Here is a 24,754-nt window from a genome sequence, read left to right on the forward strand (position 1 = left end):
CTTCTTTTTCTTGGCCAGGACCACTACCTTCCTGGAGTCTCTGCTGGTTGCATGGCAACTGCTCAGGGCTAAGATATAGGCTAGTTGTGTGTGCTAAGCTAAGCTAGCCTCTTGCAGGCTGTGGCCATGTATTTGAGCACAACAGTGGTATTGATCTACTTCATCTAACTCTAAGCCAGAAAGCTAATTAGCATGTTTCCCATAATGTGGAACTGTTTCTTTAAGATTTAAAATTGTTTTCGACCTAGGACTTGTTATCTTACTTTGGGGATGACTGAGAATCATCAGCAACATCTAAAACTTGTCTACGTTTTCACAGACTGCAGAACTTTACAGTGTGTTTCACCAGTACATTTTCCCTGTGAGGTCCAGGTCCAGACACAAAACATCAGAACCTGGAGCTGACAGTGATGAATGCACATTGTTGTTGCCTGTCAATCGAGATGACATTATAACCCTGTGGTGACATTAGTTTTGACAACAAGCTCTTGTGCAGTTACAGCTCAGTGCTTTGTGGAAACCAAACTTAACCAACAGGTCAGTGGTTCGGCCCTGACCTCTGACCTCTGTAGAGGCGAAAAACAAGAAAAAAAAAACAAGCACAGCAGGATACCACATATCGTCTATATAGTCTACTTTTATTAGAGAAATAATGCTATAAAATAGTTAATAATAGTACATAACAGATAACAGAGGCATACTCAGTTTCATCCAGGAGGACAATGTGAGAGGAGGTGAAGATTTACATCCCTCACAACAACATTTTGCCTGTTTTACATACTGTTATTGTATAATAAAGCGGAAAAACAATTTGAAACAAAAGCTATCAGACAAAAACATATTTCTCTTTGATGATCAAAAAAAGGGTTTTAAATATTCAAACAAGTCAGCTTTTGACACCACAAGTGTCAAAAGCTGACTGCATAGTGTACACTTGTATTGCTTTAATTTTGCATTGTCTTTAGCATTGCAGCAAAAACACATGGAGAAATCTTTGTTTGGAGGTAAAGATTCTAGTGATCTAAACAAATGTCAACAATGTATTTACACATGGCTGGTACTGTACATAATGTATGCTTTTCTTTGAACTTAACACTCGCTAGAATTGCCCTTCGTCCCTTCATGCAAGAATTATACGAGTAATTTTACATCTGACAACATGTAAATATAACAAAATGAGCCACATCGGTCTCATTTTATTCTAAGCTGTTTAATTTCTGATTAAAAATAACAGATTTATTGTGCAATAACCGCAGACAAGAAAATGTGCTTGTTTTTGCTCTCTGCTCTGATCTGATGTGTTGTGTTTGCTTGTTTTACAGTGCTGTCAATTATGCAAATGTTGTGACGATACCTTCGAATGGACAAGTGGTCTGTTTGAGCTGCAAATGCACACTCCCTTGAAACGTGAACTATTTGACAGAGTCTATATACAAGCCTTCATTTCAAACAAATGTGAACGCAAAAGAGTCTGAGTAGTATAATAGAGAAAGTTTTTTCTGCTGGAAATGGGACAAAAATATAACGGCTCCCAAAAAGTGCATAGAGTCTTTGATAAACTCTCACCAGAGCTTTAAAAGTGAGCAAATAATATTTAAGCTCTGACAACACAATCACTCCTAGTCTGTTTGCTAATAATGTAAAGTAATGAGGAACTCATTCATGCTTGATTTCACCTCGGCTAAGGTAATGGCTCATCCATAGAAGTATGCTACATTTGAACTGTGACTTTTGCTTGTTTTTTTGTTTTTTTTGTTTTTTTTGTTTGTTTTTTTTTGTTTGTTTGTTTTTTTTTTTGTTTGTTTGTTTGTTTGTTTTACCAGGAGACCCAAACACAGACAAAGGTAACAGGATGTTAATGATCATTTCTATGGATCCATTTCTGCCTTCATGATCGTCATTTACAACATTTTTTCTTCTCAACATGCAGGACTCTGTTGCAGCGAGGGCATGTGTGGTACGCGTCCTTGAAGTTTTTCACGAAAAATGGAATCAGGCAGCAGCACAGGACTAACCTGCAACACACACACACACACATTTAGTGTCATGCAGCCTTGTTTTGACCAGTATGCAGTTGTAGTTTTGATCATTGTTTGTACATTTTATGAAAATAAATCAGTAATGATTATGAAGATACATATGTCTGTCTCACATTTTCAAAAGTATTTTTTGATGCTGATCCAAACCAACCAAGCTAATGAGCTTCTATCCTTACACCTTCACTTTGAATTAGGAAAACACAAACATGTTTTAAGTATTGTTTTTAACTTACTGTGAAACTACCTATTGTGATTATTTGTAATAACTTGTTTTTTTTTCCCCTGAGGCCTCCAACCAGGTTAATGTGGCCATGCCAATCGGCCTGACTATGACCACCACCCTGAACCACACACTCACCCACAGCAGATGAAGAGTAAGCACATCAGCCAGGCGTACGTCCCAGCTTTGTAGGTGACATTGGTCATGACCTGCTGCTGGCAGGAGGTGCAGGTCGTCATGCCGGGAGTTCTCCCCAGCGCCGTGTCGTAGCTCACAAACTTTCTTCTGCCATCTCCAGATTCGAGGCCTGAACCGACGCCGCCTCCTCCACTTGTGTAAACTGTTGGAAGGAGAGGAGGATGAGACAGGAAAGGAAAGAGGGGAGGAAACAGGAAACAAGAAAGTTAATTAACACTGTGCTATTATAAAGTGTTAGCTAAGGTTTTTTGTCTATTAACATAAGGTGTGAGATTACCAGTGGGCTCCTGTGAGGTGGGAGGGGTGAAGGGGGTGTGTACGTGGTAAACCTTCACTCCATCGCCCTGACCTTCAACTGGACCAGAGGAGGACAAAAAAAAGAAGGAAGGAAGGGAGGAGAGACAGAAGCAAGATGGAGTTAATGAGCCAATCTGATGATCATAACGACGATGTGTGTGTGCATGTGTGTGTTTGGGCTCACCTGGTATGATGTAGGGAGGAGGTTCTTTGTTTCCATCTGCACTCATTTTGCTACAGAGAGAGAGAGAGAGAGAGCAGAGACAGGAAATGACTGTTATGATGATTGTTCTTCATTAGCAGTAAAGACAAAGTAACAATAATTTCCCAAACCCCCCTTGAGACAAATGCTGCTCATTGCCACTAGATGGAGTCAAAGTCTGACTGATGGAGCTAAAAACATCTGTCAGGCTCTGATGGAAAAGTCTGTCGTCACACATTTAGCCTGAGTATGAAGCAGTTGTCAGCCCAGGTACTAAAGTGTGTGGATGTTTCCTGTCATCCACCCCCCTGGGGAGATATACCTGGGTGTGACTCTGTCTTCAGCATGATGATGGGCCTGTTTCAGGTGTGGTCACTCACATACAGGTTTTTTTTTTTTTTTAAGCCTCTTTGTTCACACAGAAAAACCCGCAAGACTTATGCACGCAGAAAAAACACAGGGAATTTTTTTAAAAAATTTGTTATACTTAGAATACGGTTTATCAGAAAAGTCATTGTACTTCAATGAACAACCCAACCCCTCTCATTTCTAGAAGAAATCATTCTCCAGTTTTGGTCATGCTTCATCAGTAATCACCCATCACAATCCACAACTTTTACTGAACTGAATACAAGATATGTGAAAATGCACCATTTATGTATGAAGCAGCACCAGTAAGTATTGTTGGGTTTGTATTAGCTGTTACTTAATACAGCTCTGAATATGTTGGATTACATTTATGCATTGTTCCTATAAATCCCCTGATGTATGTAAATGTAAAAATGGAAATCTACAGTATAAGTCCAGCAGGCTCTTTGTTATGGCTGCTTCTGAAGAAGCTGCCACACCTTGATTTAAGCGTACCTGCCAAAAAGTTAAAGAAATCTTGGACATATATTTAAAACACAGAACTATGTAAATAAACTGTAAATAGGCTAAATCCTTTGTATGTCAAAGGTCAGCGTGCTCATTGTCTGCGGTTGCTTCCTACTCACTCTGGCATGCAGATCCTATGTCAATGTATGCTACATTTCTGTGACCAAACCACACCTCTGGCATGTAAAAAATGTTTCTCGAGGCTCCTCTGGCTAAACCAAAGAAGAATGTGAGCCGTGAAGAAAAGATAGATCATCCACAAAAAGCATCGAAAACAGAGAACAGGCAGCAGTTAAGATAAACACGAATTCAGTTTGATCAAAAGTCAAATGAAGGGTTAGAAGACTGTGATCGTCCTGTCCTGGAGAATGATTTTTACAGTACTTACTATATTATACAAACTGCTCCCATATCAACAGCTCGGTAACCTCACACTTTAACACGGGCTGTTCCTCAGACAGAGCATGTTTAATTTAGTTTGTTGTGACCAAAGAGGACATTACATAATTTCCTGGAGACTTATCCTAACCCTAACATTTGCCCTAAAATTTAATGATTTATGCGAACACACACACACACACGCTAACTTGACCATCCTCTCTGCATATGCAGCTCAGTTACATCACTACAGTAGCCTGGTGGACTCTCCTCCAGCCATTCATTACATGCACTGAGGTGTATCCAGAGTGTGTCACTTGCCATCGCAGTTTGGATTCCCAGAAGATGACAAACTGCTTTGTCATTGTGTCACACACACACACACACACACACACACACACAGAGGGGCTGCCCACCCATATGATGGTACAGGAATGTGACCGAGCTGCATGCTTCTCTCTGTGTCACAGACTGAGGGTGTGTTGGCCAAACCAGCCGCAGAATAAACCCATCTGAAATCTGTCAAGTTGGTTTATCTCAGGAAGAAAAAACTGACATAATGTGTGAATGACAGTTTTCCTTTTAAAAGCGGTGGCTGTACATTTGTATGAAAATAAGTAAGATTAAAAAAAAGACTTCACTCCAAAAACCATCTGACATTTGACAGTTCATTTCCTTGAGCCTGATTCTTGGCAGCAACCAGTGTGTCTGTTCTGACAAAGAGCTACAGTGCTGATCTCTGATAACTGGTTGCTCTGTCACTCGCTGGCACCGAGTCAGCTGGAGTGAATTTAATTGGAAAACTTGGGTGTGTTGGGTTCAGGTTTGTCAAGGAGTCCTGTTTTTCTTTTTCTTGAGGAGTATGCTTGTTTAAAATGTTTTCTTTGTTTTGTTGTTTTTAAATTTAAGTTTTAAAAAATCAGAGGCCTGGAGAAGCACTGCATTGTGGTTACAGCAGCCATGATTTAAAATATGTATAAAAGAAAAAAAGAGATGAAAAACCACATGGCTATCAAAAATACTGAATGATGTAAATAGATGGACAGACAAGAACTGAAATGGAAGAAAATCATAGAGGAATAGACAGATTACATAGAAGAATAAATTCCAAACAAATGTGGGAAAAAAATATGTAGACAAACAGACAGATAAATAGATCCAAAACCCAAAATAGATACAATGCTGACGTTTCTGTCCTCATACAGGACGTGATGCTGCTGATGGAGGCAGCAACTGGGTGTGGTTTCCAAAAGCATACATATGTCACATTGCAGAGATATTTTAAAAGGACAGTGGGTGAAAGTTAGAGACTATCCAATCAAACAAAACACCCTCTGTAAGACTTGACTGAGGCACGTGACCTCAGCTCAGACAGCGTTCACTCTCTGAAGCTTTATTACTGAGGCAGGTGCCTGGGATGGATTAATGGAGGAAGAAATAAGTGAGACTGATTGAGAAAAACTTCTGTTCAGTAACCAGGCAGACTTTTAGGTGATTTCTAAGAGCCCTGTTTTACCATATCAGCTGTGATTTAACAGAGGATTATCTGCGATCTGATCTGTTGAGCTCAGTGAAACTCACTCTTTCTGATGCTAAGCAAGCTGATTTTTTGTTTGGACAACTGAACAGTTAGGTGTGGCCTTACTGTATGAACATCTGTGCTGGTCAAACCTGACTCTGACTCTCTTGAGTTGAGGGAAGAATGTTTAAATGACCACCTGACAAAGAAGGGGGTAATTTAAAAGTGGACATTACCCAAGTAATCACTTCTCACTGCAGTCAGAGCGATTTTCAGTCTGACCTCATTTCTAATCTCAACCAAAACGCTCGGGAAACCTCCTCAAAACAAAGGCTCACCCCGCAATCCTGTCTTTAGCTTAGATTAAATGGGAAGTAATTCAGTCCAAATATGCACTGTAGTGAATACAAATACCATCAAAAGGACATATTGCATCTCTACACTATTTTTTAGAATTTTACATATGCGTGACTGGGCTGATGTGCACGAGCAGTAAAACCAATAAAGAAAACAGATTTCATCCATAGTATTTCTCACTGTTACTACTGTTATTATTCCTACAACATTTTAGTACTGTTACAACTAACATAACTGCTGCTGTAAAACTACTGGTACTACCATCCTTAGTACTAAAATTACTAATACCAATCCACTTGAGTCTGCCATCAAGACGCAAACTGCCTAAGAAACAGCATTACAACAGCACCCACACACCCAGAAAAACATTTTACTAGAAATAACTAGGAGCTTAAGCCTTGTTGTTAGTTGTTAGTTTAGCTGAATGGCACGTTCACTCTAAACCCCTAAAAAGTCAAAGTCACAGAACAAGAGCGGGACTTTTATTACAGCTTCTTGCGCCCTGGGCTGCACACATGGCTGTACATGTCAATCAAAACCTCAAACACCAAATTCACAATAAATAAAAAAAACAAGCAAACAAACAGAGAGCTTTATAAAGAGGAGGCGAACGACATGAAAAAGGAGCAATAAACAACAAAAAATGTAGATTACTTTCTGGCTGAAATGTACCTCCAGTCTGAGCTGGGGCCTATAAAACCTGTTGTGTCTGTTGTCACGTTGCAGCAGTAAAACGACAACAGATTTAGGTCACAAAAATTTCTCCAACAGAGATTTGATGTGAGATAAAAAGGAAGCTAGGGATGAATATTCCACCCTTGAGAAACAAAATATATCTTTTTTGGGCTGTGTTTTTCCTTTGTTGTCTGTGCTTTTTGATGATTGACCATGTTCTCCAGCCTGAGCATTTAACTCATTGTTGATTTGCTTCTCAGTTTGTCTTCTCTGTGCAGAGAGACTTGGCTTGACTAAATCTGAATCTTCACTTCTGCAGTGTAAAATCAAATCGTCTCTCCACACATCACGTCTTACCTTGGTGAGGTGCTGCAGTCAGTGGGCAGAGATGAGTGTCCGCTGCTGCTGATGTAGAGTCCAGACACGTTGTAGCTGAGACATTCACCTGTCTCACCTGTACCTCTGCAAGCCTCTCCCTGGACACGCCCACAGCCACGCCCTCTCTGACAAAGACGTGAATATACTGCAGGAATGAGTCACTCTGTGGTTTAGGTGTAACTTTCAAAAACTGTACTGGCCCTCTTTTTTAACTTGTTCTTTGTTTCTTGGAGATTATATAGGGAGTGTGTGTATGTTACTCTGTTAAGTGAGAATAACCTGTTTCCCTCCTGCTGCCCTGTCTTCCTAAAGCAGACTGTTTGACCAAACACAGACTCGACGTGATCATAGTTTTTTGACCTTTAATGTGACTGGAAGCCCATCGACAAAGTTTGAGCAACAAAGGTTTACACAACAACACGCACTTAAAATTTGACCATTAACCTAAAATATGACAAGAATTCAGTGCAGTTTCCAAGAATGTTTTTCATGTCTGCACAGAACAGCCGCCAAAAAACTTGGACCTTGATGATTCTGTATTTGTTAAAAAAGAGTAAATGTCAGGATGCATTATTGCCTTTAAATCAGATGTTAACAGCTGAATTATAGTTGAACAATAACATGGACAAACAAGACTTATAAAGAAAATATGGATAGAAATAGAATTTTTCTTTTCCATGATCCAGAACAGAAACAGATGGGCCCAAACACACACAAAGAAGAAAAGAAGACTTCTGAGCTGTTACGTGTAGTTTTGTGTAAAATTATGTCACAGTAAAATCTGTACGAAAGACAGTAAAGACTGAAGTCTCTCTGTCATTAAATACTATCAGATCATGTAAATTTCGCAAGTTTATGTTTTGTGTTCTGACTCATTAAAGTATGATTAAGGAAAACCACTAATTTAAAACAAAAGTTTGATATTTTGGGAAACATATGATTATGTTCTTTTCCTGCTGAGAGATAGATGAGAAGATTGACACCACTCTCACATCTGTCTGTTAAATGTAAGGCTACATCCAACAGCCTGTTAGCTTAGCTTAATGACCAGAAACATGAGGAAACAGCTCGTCTGGCCCCGTCCAAAGGAAACAAAATCTGCCAATCGACAGCTCTGAGGCTCACAAATAAATTAAGTTTGATCTCACTGGGTTAATCAGTGCGAAAATTTGTTTGTTTGTTTGTTTTGTTCTGTTTTTTTTTTTTTTTTTTTTGGAGGGTTATATGTTTTTTTTTTTTGGGGGGGGGCTTGGACCAGTTTCTCTGGGCAACTAGTGGTAACAAGCAAGACACTGGTTGCGATCAAGAAGCTGCTTCCACACTTGAGTTTTTGTACAGACCAAACAAATAAGATTTAATGGTTTCCTCCTGTTTCCAGTCTTTGCGCAAAGCGAAGCTAATCGACTACTGGCTCCAGCTTCATATTTACCATGCAGTCATGAGAGTATCAGTCCTATATTCCTTTAAGACTGGTGCTGCAAACAAACATAGTAAAATATAACTTCATGCAAAAGAAAAAAAAAATCTAACCAATTCTTGACATTTTCACTAGTGGTTGACAATAGGCCACAAGGAAGTCGTGAATGATGTACTGTTGAGAAATTTGGCTGCAGACTGCAGTGTTTTTAAGCCTATTGGTTGTATTTTCCCTGCATGACCATGCCAGATTTTATTTTACTTGCAACATGCAAACCTTCCTGAGTTCCCTTTTGTCATGTTTCCTTTTGTCAAAAGATGTTTGGGAAGGTTTGCATTTTCTTTCACTCAGCTGGGAGCTGGCCAGTTCAACCACATTTTTCTCCTGCTGGTCACTGGATCACAGAGTACCACTGGGAGTTGATCGCCTTGCCTAAGCAAACCTAACATTTACATTGAGCAAAGCTGGTAAATAATTCTGATTTCCCCCCATGTGTAGGGATTTGAATCAAAGACCTTCTATGCTGAAGGTCCTTTCTAAAAGGTCGTTGTTGTCAGCCATGTCGACTTTTTATTACTTTGTTATGTAAGTAAACATTCAAAACCACAAGTTTTTTCTGTAATTATGATACCAAAGTTTAAACTGGGAGTTTCTTTCTTGGTGGTGAATGTGAGAGATTACAGTTTCATCTTAGAATGCTTCATCAATTTTGATGAGCCAAAACTTTTAAATATAAAACATATCAAATTTTTCCTCACCCCAAAACACCTCAGCTGGAAGATCGACAGTAGTTAAGGTTTGTTTGAGATGGTAGGGTGTGGCCTCTGCACATGATGTCAGCTGGGTGAGGTGGTAGAGTGCGTGCATGCATGCGTGCATGCGTGTGTGTGTGTGTGTGTGTGTGTGTGTGTGTGTGTGTGTGTGTGTGTGTGAGAGAGAGAGAGACAGAGAGAGTGTGTGTTTCGATGGGCCTGATGAACAACATTCCAGAGAATAGACCAATCCCTCTGTGTCTGTGCGTGTGTATGTGCACATGTAGGTATGTTTTATATAAACTAGGACATTTTTAAGTGATTACAGGGCAGAAGCTGATCCTTTTTCCCATTGCTGATACTAATGCAGATTCTCAGTAATCCAGTTTTCATACCATATTACACCCATTAAGGAGAGGGGTGAACACACAGTTAATAACAGTAATAATACAGAGTTTTATCCATGTACAGACATTTTTGAGACCAGAGATTTGACCCAATAACCGGATCAAATCAAATGTTAGAAATAGTACAAATAACAGGATAAATGTAAAATAGTTCAACATGGAAAAATAGAAGAATCTTACAAAAAAAAAATGCCTGTTTAGAAAAAAAAGAAACCTTAACTGTTCATGTGGAGGATTTCAAAGATGCCCTGACACTGACAGCAGCATTATCTATTGCTTTTAGCTTTCTGTCTTTTTTTTTTTTTTTTTTTTAGCTGTAAGCAGATTGAAAAGTGATGCATGAAACCTCAAAGCTCCTCTCTGGTTTAAAAGGGTTTAAAAACTATGGTATGTATATATACTTGGTGTAGTGCCCCGGGGAGGCCAGTGGGTTATCAAGAAAATCTTGAAATCAGTTAATGGTCCCTCTTGCAGTCCTGAAAGAGCCTGTGGCTTTAGTCATGGTTTTAAGCGAACATTGGAAATACAATACAATCTGTGCTTATATTAATGATGGTGGAAAACAGAATCATTGTGATTTTGCCAGGTTTTCCTTGATAGAAGAAAACACAGCTAATTAATGTTTAGTGTTTCTTGTAGTTGCAGTGGCAGTGGCAGTTATATATGCTGCTTTGATAAAATACTGTTGAAATAAAACCATGGATATCTTATGCCAAGGTCTTATGCCAAAGTCAGGCAAAAGAGCAAAAGAGGGGAAAATAGGTACATAGTCATTTTTATACAACATAAAGATAAACTTTAAAAAGTAAAACAATTTTCTTCTCTCTTTTTTATGGGATGAGAAGTGGGGGATCTTCTGGCAGGTGCACAGGAGTAGCTTCGCTTCTGTTGATCAGTGATCACATAATGTCCTCTTTTTGTCGTTTTTTTCAGACTTTAATTTTACCAAAAAAAATTTTTTTTTGTTTGTCAGGTCATATGAGAATCATCCATTCGACAACTGCAAACCCACCCCTTAAGCAAGAAGAAGATTTTGATTATTTGAATTAAAAGCTGCACAAAGCAATATTCACTATTAGCTGTAAAAGTATAAATAGAATTACACTTTATGGCACCCTTAACAGAAACACTGATATCCCCAGTGTGTGATTTTAGATGGCAGACTGCCTCTGTTGCCGGCTCATTGCCAGCACAACTATGCCCCCTGCCTCCGCCATTCAATGTTCGTGCCTTTTGTAGAGTGGTGAGGCAGAATAAATACACAATATTCCCACCTTGAACAGGTTGGACAAAAAAAAAAAAAACTTAGGTAACACACAAAAAATAACCACAAAAAAAAAAAAAAAAAAAAAAAAACACCTAAAGAAGGAAATGTTCAGGTGATGAGAGGGGAGGGGTGAAGGGAGAGGGAGGCATTGGTTCAGGGAAGGAAGGAGGTGAGTATAAAGAGAAATGTAAAAATATCCTCTGACGCAGCTGCTACATAAATACTGAGTGAATGGAGGACAAAAACCATGAGATACTGTCTGTGTTCATCCACTGATGCCTCTCTTTCTCCCACTATAGTATGCTCGTCTGTCTTTTTTCTTATCCATCTGACCGTCCATTATATATCATTACAATACACAACAATATTTTTACAATATACTTATTAAGAATAATTATGTTTCTTTTTTGTTGTTTATTTTTCATTTGAAATACTTATCACTTTCACTTAAAGACGGCAACAAATCATTCTCTATTTCCTGATGAAGCAAACAGTGCTGGGAAGAAAATTCTGGGATGTAATGGATCAATATTTCATCTTAATGTGACACAAACACCTCGAGTACACCAAGCATTCTGCACAAGTTCACACACACACACACAGACCAGTCATCTTCAGAGATGCATATCTGTCATAGCAACATGCATCTTTTAGCTGTTTGTGTGTGTATGTAGGTATTTATGACTTTTACCTTCAGGTTTTACTGTAAGTAATTATCATGGGAACGTGTCCTGTCTAACTAACTGATTAATGGTTTCCTAATGTAAAGTATAAGTTCATCAGAGTGCTCAAGTCTTTGCATTAGTCTTGGCCCAACAATGTATTGTCTCATAAATTGCTGTATTAAAGCTTTTCTCTCACCTGTCATCAGTGAACACACTGCTTTAGCAGGGTGTGGTTAAAGAGATCACACTCACATACGCACACACCCAAACACACCGAAACCTGCAGTGTGTCTTCCCCGCGTCTTTCTCTGTCAATCAAACAGTGCACAGACCACACAGACATGCAATAAGACTGTTCACACAAAGAATTATCCCTGCATTATCACAGCAGGTCCCTTCATACTCTCTAAAGAATAACAGGCCAGAATAACAGGAACACAGTGTAATGTAGTCCAACACTATGACTTTGCAATGCTACATTTTGTAATAGGTTTTAAGATTAGTTCTATGCATTTTACTGGACAACCTGGAGGACAATGGGGAGGCACTGGGCAGTGATGTGCATCATTGGCTGAGTCAGACTCAAACCTGTGACACTGAGATTACACTGCGGCATGTGACCTGGCCTGCTGAGCCACCACAGTGTGCTGGCAACATCATTGCCTGCCCTTTTATTTTAGGCACAGAGAAGATGATGGACCTGTTTTTTTCTTGTTGTTTTTTCAGACAGTTGACAACCTGTTCATGTGATTAATCATTTAATCATTTAAACTTTTAATTTAACTGTACGGTACTATGTCATCTGCTTTGCCAGATTTTTCTCTTGGAGATGTATGCTATGCTCTGTCCATGATCACAGACAAAATCATTTGCTGCTGTTGTTGCTGAAAACACAGAACAAAATCACATTGTGTGTGTTGCATCCTACTTGTGATTGTTTGCTGTACAAATGTGTTAGCATTCAAATTTAGTCAATTAAATGTCAGAGTAGGAACATGCAGATACGACATACCTGCCCCTTCCTTGTTGATCACACTTTCTAAATAATATAATAAAGAACACCGAACAACAGCCACAACAAATTTAAAATTCAACTGAGCGTTTTTGAAGTATTTAATGATGAAATGTACCTTTAGCATCTTGAAAGTGCTATGTTAACATGAAAGGGACAATCAGTCTTCTTCTGTTGGTACATTGTTGTACATTTTCACTTTTAAATCACTTCACAGTTCATATTACATATATTATACATAGCAGCATGCTGATGTATCAGTGTGAAAATGTCATGTTGCAAAGTAGAAAGACTGAAGAGTCCATGGTTTGTTATAAGCAGACACATCAGTGAGCTAAAAGCGAGGCTGTGTTTAAAGCTGTGTTTGTTCATACACACTTTAAACCCCTGTTACATTAGTTTCACTAGTGTGTTACCTGTAACATACTCTGACCAGCAAATGTTGCCGTCATGATTGCACCTTGTGTACGGATCAAAAATGTATTAGAAACAGTCAATGTGTTTAAGCAGCAATGATCTAACCGTAGTCTGAATAAATACTGTGTTAAAGGAGTTGGTGTGTAAGAAAAGAGACATGTTCATTTACTGATAGCAGTAAATGAACAGCAGTAGTTATTGTATGATACTGTATGATAAAAACAGTAACCTACCTCTTTACCTAAAGATGATTGTGTGTAGTCTGCTGTACTCAGCCTCAGTGACCTTTGACCTTCAGTCTGTCTGTGTCTGCTCAGTAATTTTTCTGTTAGTCCTTTCTCAGAGGCTTTGACACTTTGTGCAGCATACACCCTCTATACTTATACCCATAATGTTAATTGTTACATGTTAATTTGAAAATATCCCTTTTGAGTAGTCCTACTTTAGAGTTACATTGTGTGAATGATTTAATCAAATGATTTGATCAAAGTGATCAGTGAGCTTCAGACTCTGTAGTGGAATGACCCCGTCTGATGGTGAACGTACGGCCTGTCCTGAAATAGTTCTCTATTTCTTCCAGTGAGCGGCCGCGAGTCTCCGGGATGCACACAGCGTTGAACAGCAGGCAGAGGACACACACCACTGTGAACCACAGGTAGGGCACGTACAGGCCATAACTGTCCACTAGGTGTGTGAAGGCGTGTGTGACCATGAAGGCCGTCAACCAGCTGACAGTGACACACAGACCTGAAGCCACGCCCCTGGAAACCAGCGGCAACACCTCTGACATCAGGAGCCACGTGATTGGGCCCCATCCCATGGCGTATCCTGTGAGACAACCAACATGGACAAGGTGATGACAAAGCAAACAGCTGATAGAAGGTGATGTCATAAAATGTACAACAAAAGCACCAAAAGTCATGTATGGTGCTTTGTGAGGGCACAGTCATATCGTGCTGTGTTTTGAGAGGTTTATCAGACTCAGGAACATTTGCTATGCAGCCTTAAAATAACTAAAATAAATTATATATCATACAAAAAAGGTGCTAAAATAATTTGTCTGCTCCTTTAGTTTCGACAAGTGGAATTTGACTCTAGGTGGCGCCACCTAACCACACTGTCACGTTTGAAAGGTTTTCCTTATCCAAGGTTTCATGAGTATGAGGAGGTGGATGTTGACATGTAATAGACAGCAGTTATTCATGCTTCAGGAGCTAAGTATAACAACATGTCCCGAGGACATAACATAGTCTTGACTTGTTGGAACAAGATGAAAGGTAAATTACTGAAAAGGCACATGCTTCATTAAATACATGTGCCTGACAGGTTATCAAATCTCCAACCAATGAACAAGCTACCTGTTTCTGTGGATCCATGTGTTTATTTGCAAGTGCTATCCACTGATAATGCTAACTGGCTGATGCTCAGCAGGTGTAATGTTAACCAAGGTCACCTAGGTCTAGTGTGTTAATGTGCTAACGTTTGGTGATTAGAAGTAAATGTAAAAAAAAAAAACATGTCAACAAGTACATCTGAGGTTGATGGAAATGTCATTAGTTTTGCTGGTATTTGGTATTGGACGAATTAAAGTTTTGACCTGCTGGTGGCAGTAGGAATCTGTGTCAAATTTCATGGCAACATGTGCAACTTAAAACAAAAACTGTCAGCCCAGTGGTGGTGCTAGAGGACAAGTCAGGGGACACAAAATCAGTATGATTAATCATTGAGAGAACATGAATGTCTATACAAAATTTTACGCTGCTTTCAGCACTTACCAAATATAAACACCATGGTGCTGATGAGAGGAATGAGGCCTGCTGAACTTTGGTGGCCGATGTCAGTTTGGATGCTGGGGCCTGGATGGCAAGGAGTGGTGTGGTAGATTATGGTCAGAGTCAGAGTGGACAGGAACATCAGCATGCTTGACACATACAGGAGGGCTTTGCGTCCCGCCCTATCCATCAAAAAGGCTGCCACGGCAACAGAAAAGAGGCGGACCAAACCCACAATGGCGGCATCATATCTGACAGAGACAAAATGAGCGTCAGTCAGTATTTGATAGATAATATAATTAGATAATAGATAAATACAGATAAATAGGATATATCCTACTTGGGCTCCAGGGAAACTTTGCTCTTGGCAAAGATGGGCTCCAGGTAGACCAGAATGGGCGTGATGCCCGTCATCTGCTGCAGGAAGCGCATCACCACTGAGATGAGAATTGGCCGGTAGTAGATGGGCGTGGCAAGTTGAGACCATGTGACCCTGCTCTGTGTTTTGATGCTGTGCTGCATTGGTAGAAACATAAAACACAAACATACGTGCACTAGTTTGTATTTACTGCCTTGAAACTTACATCAGTGCATCTGCTTAGTTGATCTGTCTAACCCAAACATTCCACTTAAGTTCAAGCAGCTGTCTGTCTCTCACCTGTATGGCACTGAGCTCCGTTTGTGTGTCGTAGTGACTCCCCCTCAGCCAGCGGAGGACTTTCTCGGCCTGCTGTTCTCGGCCCAAGGAGAGGAGCCTCCTGGGAGAGGAGGGCATGAATGCAAGCAGCACAACCATCAGCACAGCTGGCACCTCACCAGCTATTGCCAGCCACCGCCATGGTATCACCAGACCTGTACACGAAATGTTGAGAAGATGATGATACTGTGAACAACAGAGCATAAACTAAAAATATCACAACATGTGTAACAACTCAGTATTGTCTACACCAAGCTCAGAAATGCAAGATGCACCCAGTAGTGTTTATTAAAAGCAGCAGTGCTGGTATGTTCTTACTCAGGCTGTAGAGCGCCAGGGCCCCAAACACAGCAGTGATCTGAGGACAGGAGCCCATAGCTCCTCTCACTTTTTTGTGGGAGATCTCTGAGATGTAAATCTGTGACATAAACACAGAAAAGACACACATACAGTAACATGAACATGTGTAGCATGAATTCAGGCAGAAAGCTATGAGGGAAGATCACATATAGATGAGTACAACTTTGCTTGACCTACAGGAATGGATGCTGCTGTCATCCCACCAGCGACACCTGTAAGAAAACGGCCCGTATGCAGCATCCACAAGTCCACAGCCCCTCCCAACAGCATGTACCTAAGACACAGAGAGACGAGAGAAAAAAATGTATGCAGATTCTTACACACATCATGAATTCAATGACATTATGCTTTTGCTGCTGTGTGTACACTTTTAAATACGTCATAGCATTTTGCAGGTTTGTGCACGACTGGCTACAGAGTTAAAGAGAAACCATTAATGAATGTCTCCTTTTGCAAAACTCTCTGTTTTGTACATTCAGTGTGCAGTTGTTTCTGTAGTTCTACTTAAATCATGATGTCCACAATTGGAAAGCATGAAATACAGGGAAATAAAATGCAAACCAGTAACTGTACAGTGGTATAGAAATGTTGGTAGATTAATGCGGGTTAATAATAATTATAACATGCCATTAAATATAACTGAATACACCAATCAAAGTCGAGCTATAAGAGTAATACAACACCTGGATGTGTTAGTTGTTACTTGTTGTTAGTTAGTGGTGTAGCACATCGTCTCCTCTCAGCTACCTATCAGATGGTAGACCTCTTCTCAGAACTGTGTGGGTGTGTACAAACTATGCTTGACTGGCATCTCCCTTTCTCTTCTGCTGGTTTTGTTGTAATTGTTAGGGCAGGCCAGTTTACCCTTTTATCATTTTCATTACTTACAGACTTTGGCGACATGTTATTCCCAGAGTACCTCCACCAAACCTTCATCTGTGTGGGTGTGCAGAGCCTTTAATTTGCAAACTAACTAGCATCCACGGCTGTTAAGTCAGTGTAATGGAATAAAGTAAATAAATAAAATATTTCCCTCTGAAATGCAATGCAAAGTTGATGTTAAAGTAACATAAAGAAATGCTCAAGCACAAATGCCTCATGATTGCATTTAAGTGTAGTGCTTAGATAAATACATTTAACTACAATATCCCACAGCTATCAGAGCACAGTCTGATGGCTGTATACTGTCCCTGACACCCACCCAATAGTCAACGGCACTGCTGACATCATGATACTCAATTTCCGTCCAATCTTGTCGTTGAGCAGCATGGCTCCCAGCCCGCCGCCCACTGCACCCAGTGAATAGATTGAAGCGAACCAGGCGGCGCTCCTCGTGTCCATTCTGATCCGAGGGTCAGCATCGGGGCTCTTGAGCTTTGGCAGGACGGGGGATGAATAAACCAGGGAGTAACCAAAGTTGAAGTTCCCCAAGATGGCAGAGAAAACGGCCAGGAAGAGCTTGGAGTTATTGATCTGGGATGAAGGGATATTGGATGAGTTAGAATTTAGACCTAGCCTGCATAAATATTGAGAGTGGGGAAAAATCCTTCTTTCAAATAAGAGGTAAAATTCACATTCACAAATATGTGCACTTGGTTTTTGGTGGAGTGTTGTCCAGTCAGGTCATCTTGTAAACAGAGGAGAGGTGTGTTTTGAGTTTACCTACAGTGTTACCTGTATGAATAACAAGTGATCTCTAGGAAATTAAAAGCTCCACAGGAAGCGTCAGTTTGTGCCAACACTTTGGCAGGACAAAGAAAAGGTTTAATGTCAGTTTAATGTTAGTTAGCGTTTGTTTTGAACTGATAATAGAACATTATTTGATAAAAAGGTGAGTAATGTTGACTGTCCAGTTGTACTGCTGATGTTATCTAAAACAGGTAATGTTTATCATTTCCTGTTTCAGGTGTGAGGAACTGAGAGGTCCCAGACTGTCCAGCTTAGATTGATTGTGCCGTAGATTGTAGGACCTATGAGTTTTTGTTTATCATTGGGAAGGGAAGTATGTCTGTGTAGCTGTGTGCATGCCATCAGTTGAGTTTTTCCTCAGTTAAGCCAAGTTTGCAGTTTTGTTGCTTTCTTTTTATTCTTGGTTGCACTGTGAAAACAAGTCACAAAGATAGACTGTGACTATGGTTTAGATATCACTAACGGCCAGACTGCAAATGGACGTCATCTGTTGCACAAAGCTGTGTAGTTCTTGACTATCTTAGCAACCACGTCAACCCTGTCAGCTCTGGTCATTGCAGCAGAAAATGTTTATAGTTACTTAGACATTTCACGGAGCAAATTCAGCAAAGAATGTACCAATACCAGAAACTTCCAGTACCAAAACATGGGAAACCAACAAATTATGTTTTGCCCTTTTTTGTTATTTGATGCCACCGGTCAGCAGGTGTCAAGGATTGCAGGCACAAAAATGTGGCTCTGAGTTAGCCTGGAAGTTGTGTAACTAACTTTTTAGGCTTAAAATAAGTTGGTCTTTACTTTTGAGAAAGTGTCTAACTTGCATTAGACTCAGTAAGAGTAAAACTGAGTCAATAGAACAGCCTAAAACAACTTTGTGCAATTGAGCCCTGGCAACCAAATTTATCTCTTTTGTTCCTACTGTATTAAACAATCACAGATGGAATCAACAAATTTTCAAAATTACAATTAGTGAAGTGTTTCCTACCTTGGAATCAGATGGCGTCCTTCTGTTCACCAGTGGAGTCTCTTCATTCATGTCTGATGACATAATGACAGCGGCCTTTATCAGAGGTGTCTGATTTATGTGATCTGTTGAACAGATTAAATGTTTGTTCTCCTCAAGCAAGATGAAATATTACTAAAATGATTTTTTAAAATTGCTGTTTTAAAAAACGCTGCTAGGAGGAAGAAAAAAAAACTTCAAGTTTTCTTCTATACAGGCTATGAATAAAAATGAAAAGAAACCATTTTAAATCCAAAAACTGTTTTGTTTGAAAGCAGACATATCCACCCTGCTTGAGGGCTAAATGTAATGTTCCTGTGGACGATGGGTAGTTCAGGGTTTTCCAAACAAACAGAAAGACACTGACAACGGCTCGCCGTGTATCATGTGGTCATAGTGAAAATGAAAGCAGAGACTGTGTTTACACTGAACTTCTACAACTGAAACTGAATTGGAATTTGTGGTGTGAACTATTGAGCATTTTAAACACATTGCTTTTACATTTTTCCTTTTTCTTTCTTATTTCTTCTTTTTTTTATTGGAAAAGATCATCAATTAAAAATAAAATATTATTTAATCTGGACAGTATAGTTTTGGGTAGAGTTTTAGTGGATTTTCTAGAGAAACGATGAATCCTTGCACATTTGTGGAATGAAAATTGTACCCAAAACATGAGCCGTTTATGGATTCAAATGTTTCTACTTTGGCTTTTCAAAAACAGAGTGATCAGATTCTCATTGAAACAACTTACATATACAAACTACCTTCACCTTTCTGCCCTCAGTAGTGAATTTTTAAAGTCCAGTGTAGATGAAGCCACAGTGTTGCAACCTGGTCATAAGCTGAAAGCAGAAGAGGGAGGGTCACCAGAATGATTCCTGAATTGGGCCATTCAGTGAGAAAGCAGAAGAAGAAGAAGAGTCAGATCCCCGGCCAGTTGTGTCAGGGAGGGAAAAAGAAAGTTCAGGCAGCTTGTCCCTCAGCCCACAATCATGATATATACTTCTGCATATCATCAGCAACACTCACAAAAAAACATGTACATTTATGAAATTGTGGGAAAATGTATGTTTGTGTCTATGTATGTCAGCTAATAAAAAATTCCCACTTTTACCGATTAAATTCAAACAGCCATTTGTCTGATGGGAAGAAGATGAAAATGTTTAATAAATCAAAAATTTCTCAATAAAATATAGGTGGTGTTGCAGTAGAGATTTAACACAGAAATGACTGCAGAGCAACAAACTTCACATAGAAATCATGAACAAGGTCACTTTATCCTACCACTAACATCCCTTAGGAATCTGCTTTCATTATTCTACATTTTGATGAATAATGGACTGCAGATGGTGGAGTGTTTCGATCAGCTTACTTCTCTCTTCTTTGTGTTTTTGTGCAGGAGAGTGAGAGGAAGAGACAGAGAGAAGCTGAGTACCTGTTAAATCCATCTGCATTCCCTCTCAGCTCCCCAATGATGTTGTGGAAAATGGAAAGTGTGTTCTTGTCCCAGTCCGTGGGTGTTTACAGTGTGTATATGTCTTCTATTTTTCCTTCGCCTTCACACTTCCAAACAGGATCCCAGGCTCACAGCTGCATTTATCCCAGCTCTGTACTGCACCATGGGCAGCTTCAGGCCGGGACACTGGCCCCTGATCCTGGTTCACATGCTTCTGCTGCAGCTTCAGTCGGTAAAGGTGCAGAGACTTGATCCTGTGTCCCAAAAGCTACGACGGCTCAACGAACAGGTCGGCTTGAATCAGACCATATGTGTGTGTGTTTACATTAACAGTGGTTAACTTTCATCAAAGTAATAGGATTTTTTATTACATTAACAACGTTGCTATGCTGTTATCATAGTGTTGTTTTTTGTAAGTGATGCTAAGTTACAGTTAGAAGTTTTAACAGTAGCCAACAGATTTTTTGTAAGTGATGCTAAGTTACAGTTAGAAGTTTTAACAGTAGCCAACAGATTATCTGACTCCTCTGCAAAAATGTGTCTCTCTGCAGCTGCTGGGTTCCCTTTATGGTTTTTGATGACCTGTTATGTGTGTATATATGATTATAATGGATATCATATTCATAATTCAACCAAACCAACCAAATCTGTGGAAAAACCACTTTGCTGCACAAATGTCGTTCATGTGCCAAAATCGTGTGCTTCCCTTGAGATTAATGCCTTAACTCTGATTATTTTGACCTTTTAAAAAAACAGGATTTCAGTAAAACAACAAACAGCAAAACAACAGAAATACAGTCGTATACATGAGATGAAATTTTAGGATAAGATAAAGGTTTTTTTTTTACAAGAAAACTGAAACTGAAAACTTTTTTTTTTGGGAGATTTTGAGTATTTTCCTGACCTTGTAATCAGTTACCAAACAGCTGCAGAAAGGCTTGTGAAAGTCCATTTTTTTTCTCAATTAGTTCCAGCAGTTCCAGGCCTTGACCCAGGCCCGTTTGGACATGTTGGCCCTGAACCAGAACAGGAACTCCTCAAAGGGGCTGGAGAACCGTGTTCAGGCCCTGAATGACTATTATCATCACATGTCACAGGATCTTGAACACCTAAAGCAGAGCACAACACAGGAGATAGAGGGTCTCAGGTTAGTGCTGGGGGACAAATGGTCATAACAGATATGAATATGTGTGCAGGCTAATACATTCAAGACAGGTTCCTGTACACTGATTATATTTGGCAAGTAAAGCTATTCTGGAAAGCAAAGAGCTGAGAGCAGAGTGGAGAGAAGAGGAAGGAGGGCAGTTTGGGGAAAGTCCAGTTTACCAGTGTAGTTTAGTTCACAAAATGTCAATGCTTTTATTCTTAGAACCTGAGTTAAGTTAAATTTGACACAACTGCTACTTGAACTCTGACGTGGGTCATAATATTACCTCTTATGTTTGGAAATCCGAAATGTTGAGTGGGTGGTTTTTCTCTTTAGAATCTGTACTTTTTGGGAGTTGGGATGATTAACAGAAAAGGTTTTGGACGACAATCCCTGACTAGAAAAAGGTCTCCTTATGCAACTAAAACATTCAGCGCTTTCCACATTTGAAACTATTTGTAGTATATCTGTGAAAAAAGAGAATAATAGGGCATGAATTTCAACAGTATATGAGAAGAAAAGAGAAAAAATGTTTAGCCATACTAACAGCATGGACTCTGGTGATCTCTTGCCATTTTCTCTAAACATTTTCTCTAAACATCATTACGACTGACGAAGTTCACCTAAAATGTACATGGCAAAAGGGGAAAATCTATTGGTTAATTTAGCCCAGGTCTAAATGTAATACATGATGCATTTTAGCAACACATAAAACATGAATATTAAAAAAATGTTCTCATGTTTTTTGTCATCCCAGGGAGTGGAGTAGGAAGCTCGAGAAGAGGAGTAAGCGGATGGAGGGTCGTCTGGCTTTGATGGAGAGACACTTGAGGGAAAACCGCCGCCACAAGCCTGGCCTTGGTCAGGACTTCTCCAACCTTACCTTGGAGCTACAAAGCCTAGAGGAAAGGCTGGCTGCCCTTCAAGCCCAGCGTGATGAGCTGTTAGTGGGGCTGAAAGGGTTGCAGGAATCCCTGAAAAACCAGGTGCTACGTGTGACCCAACTAGAAGGACGGCTGGGTGAGGTCCTGCAGAGGAACGGAAAGCAGAACATCAGGGGTTCGGCAAGAGTAAGGGAACCTCTCAGCTCCAGCATCACACCTCAAGAATACTACGAACCACACACAAGAGCCAAGACCTATAGAGGACGGAGGCCTGGAAGGATTCTGGATGGACAAACCCATTCCAGACCAGAAGGAATCAGAAGTCAAACCAAGACTGACAGTAATTCACAGGCCAGACCATATTACACAACAAACCAGCCAAAAGATTCAAAAGCCCAGAAGCCAAGACTCCAGCCAGACCCCCATTCACAGACACAAGTTAGGTACCCTAAACCCCAGCCCAAAGATTACCTGTCCCAGCCTGACCCTTACCGACCCCAGTCACAGATCCAGATGCAGGCCCAGACTCGGCCTTACCCAATCCAGCAGGAACAGCTCCAGCCTTATCAGTCTGTGCCTTATCATCATCCCCAGGTCCAACAACCATTCCAGTCTCAGTTACAGCCTCAGAGAGAACCCCAGCTACACAACCACAATTATTTCTCTTGGCTCCAGCCCCTGTCCCAGGTTCAAACGCATCCTGAACCCTCCAAAGAGAGGCAGAGCGGGACCAGACTGGGGGCTCTGGAGCTTCAGGCCTCCGATGTTCTCCCTCAACCACAGTCTGAGTCTTCTCAGCCCAGGAATAGCAGGTGGAAAGGTGAAGGGGAGGAAGAAAGTGACAGCAAGGTAGAGACTTCAGTGATCCATAACTTTTTCCAGCTTCCTGTGCGGCACAAGATCCCAGCACGGCCAGTTCCTAAAAAGGATGCAGTCAGTAAGTAAAAGTTAGAGTGCCTGGTCAACCTCTGCTCTGACCAAAATAGAGCCTGGAACTGAATCTGATGAGAAGAGGAAAAAATTTAATGACAATTTTGAAAGAAGTATTTAACTTTGATTACAATTTTGGGCAGAATGCATAAAGTAAAAGCCAAACACTAAAGAAACAGAAAGTATTTTTCAACCAGTGACGTATTCTTTCTCTGCACACACAATGCTAAAACAGAAACCGTATCGTGTTCATAGTTCCTACACATCAGATAACTTCAATCAAGATTTATCTTGCATACAACAACCGGCTCAAAAGTTCTTCCTCATATCTTTGCAAGTTGCCTCTCATAGCTTACATGGCAACACTTGTACATCAGCAAAGACAGAGAGAAACACAGAGAACAAGGTGTTGGGTGGTACAGTGAGGGTTGACACTTGTTTGACATTTGATTCGTATTTATTATGCATTATCTGGGGGGCTGTATTACATGCTTTCAATGGTTTGCCAGGTTTGATGTTTATAGAAATGGACTAGGTTACCTGGAATTGAATATATCTTCTCTCTCCCTCTGACTGCAGTCTGTAACATGGACTCCATGTTGTTTTTCCCCTCTGCATCGGCGGAGAACTATGTTACGTTCTCCCTGACTCTCCCTGACCTTCCTGAACTTTCTGTGTGTCTGTGGGTCCATGTGGAGGCCTCACATGTTGGCACACTGCTCTCCTATGCGACAGATGACAATGATAACCAGTTAGTTCTATATGGACACAAGTCCTCTGCTTCATCTACATCCTCCTCTGCTTCATCTTCCCACCCCTCCTACTCCTCTTCTCCGCTCTCACCAACCCCATACCTCTCTGCTCCTTCACCCTCCCTGGACTTTGTCATTGGAGACCCTGTTTTTCGTAGTCTCCCCATGTCGCTACTCCTGGACGCTCGCTGGCACCACCTCTGCATCCTCTGGTCCTCCATCCAGGGTAATTTCTGGCACTACACTGACCGTCGTCTCACTTCTTCAGGCTCCAACTTCAGGAAGGGCTGGGAGATTCCAGGAGGTGGATCAGTGGTGCTGGGGCAGGAGCAGGACTCTGTTGGTGGAGGGTTTGACCCCACAGAGGGCTTTGCTGGGCAGTTGGCAGGATTCAGGGTATGGAACCGGGTGCTGAGCCAGTCAGAGGTGGAAGGGGTGGCAGAAGGGAGAGGTGTGCCCAGAGGGGTGGTACTTGACATGAAGGATATAAAGGAGGTTCATGGGGATGTGCAGCAGGTGGCATGTGAATGTTTAGAGCACTGTATGTGATAAAGCTATTAAGGGGGATTCAAATGAAGAGTTGTTTAACTGAGTCCTGCAGGAATGTTAACTGTTTCTTGCTTTTGCCCTTAATAAGAGACTGCCCTTTGTTTATTGCCTGTTCTTGGATTTGCACCTTTATATGACTGTAGATGAAGATTGAGCATCTGTAAGCTATGTTTGTCTTTGGGATTTTCAGTAAAAGCAGATGTTTTCTTCTGTGAATAAACTCATAAACTCGTCATGCTTTTGTTCTGTCCGTTTGGTGATTAGGTGCAATGAAATTCGGACCATTGACCTATCTACTTACTTAGGTTTCGAGGTACTTGTACTGGTCTTCAGTATTTCCATTTCACGCTACTTTAAACATCTGCTTCACTACAATTCAGCACTACACTTCAGAGGAAAGCATTATTATTTTTTTACTTTGCTACACTTATTTGACAAC

General features: G+C 40.5%; 3 protein-coding genes across 3 annotated transcripts; 1 reads left to right on the forward strand and 2 right to left on the reverse strand.

Annotated features, from left to right (window-relative positions):
* Positions 1–617: 617 nt before the first annotated feature.
* Positions 618–7,269, reverse strand: si:ch211-157c3.4 (uncharacterized protein LOC561592 homolog). Its single transcript, XM_041062647.1, has 5 exons — positions 7,119–7,269; positions 2,939–2,988; positions 2,735–2,812; positions 2,398–2,599; positions 618–2,015 (listed from the first exon to the last, which is right to left on the reverse strand). The coding sequence occupies exons 2-5, from the start codon at positions 2,982–2,984 to the stop codon at positions 1,898–1,900; spliced, it is 444 nt and encodes a 147-aa protein (XP_040918581.1). The 5' UTR covers positions 2,985–2,988; positions 7,119–7,269; the 3' UTR covers positions 618–1,897.
* Positions 7,270–12,466: 5,197 nt separating this feature from the next.
* slc2a6 (solute carrier family 2 member 6) lies at positions 12,467–18,938 on the reverse strand. The gene is made up of 8 exons (XM_041062631.1): positions 18,580–18,938; positions 17,107–17,378; positions 16,083–16,179; positions 15,864–15,963; positions 15,507–15,700; positions 15,189–15,364; positions 14,852–15,099; positions 12,467–13,904 (listed from the first exon to the last, which is right to left on the reverse strand). Exons 1-8 carry the CDS (start codon positions 18,640–18,642, stop codon positions 13,570–13,572), a joined length of 1,485 nt encoding a protein of 494 aa, XP_040918565.1. The 5' UTR covers positions 18,643–18,938; the 3' UTR covers positions 12,467–13,569.
* Positions 18,939–20,184: 1,246 nt separating this feature from the next.
* On the forward strand, positions 20,185–24,435 carry LOC121198456 (pentraxin-4). The gene is made up of 4 exons (XM_041062630.1): positions 20,185–20,342; positions 21,022–21,200; positions 21,958–23,021; positions 23,594–24,435. The coding sequence occupies exons 1-4, from the start codon at positions 20,217–20,219 to the stop codon at positions 24,313–24,315; spliced, it is 2,091 nt and encodes a 696-aa protein (XP_040918564.1). The 5' UTR covers positions 20,185–20,216; the 3' UTR covers positions 24,316–24,435.
* The last annotated feature ends 319 nt before the right edge of the window (positions 24,436–24,754 follow it).

The sequence above is a fragment of the Toxotes jaculatrix genome, chromosome 18 (assembly GCF_017976425.1).
Source record: "Toxotes jaculatrix isolate fToxJac2 chromosome 18, fToxJac2.pri, whole genome shotgun sequence".
Taxonomy (NCBI): domain Eukaryota; kingdom Metazoa; phylum Chordata; class Actinopteri; family Toxotidae; genus Toxotes; species Toxotes jaculatrix.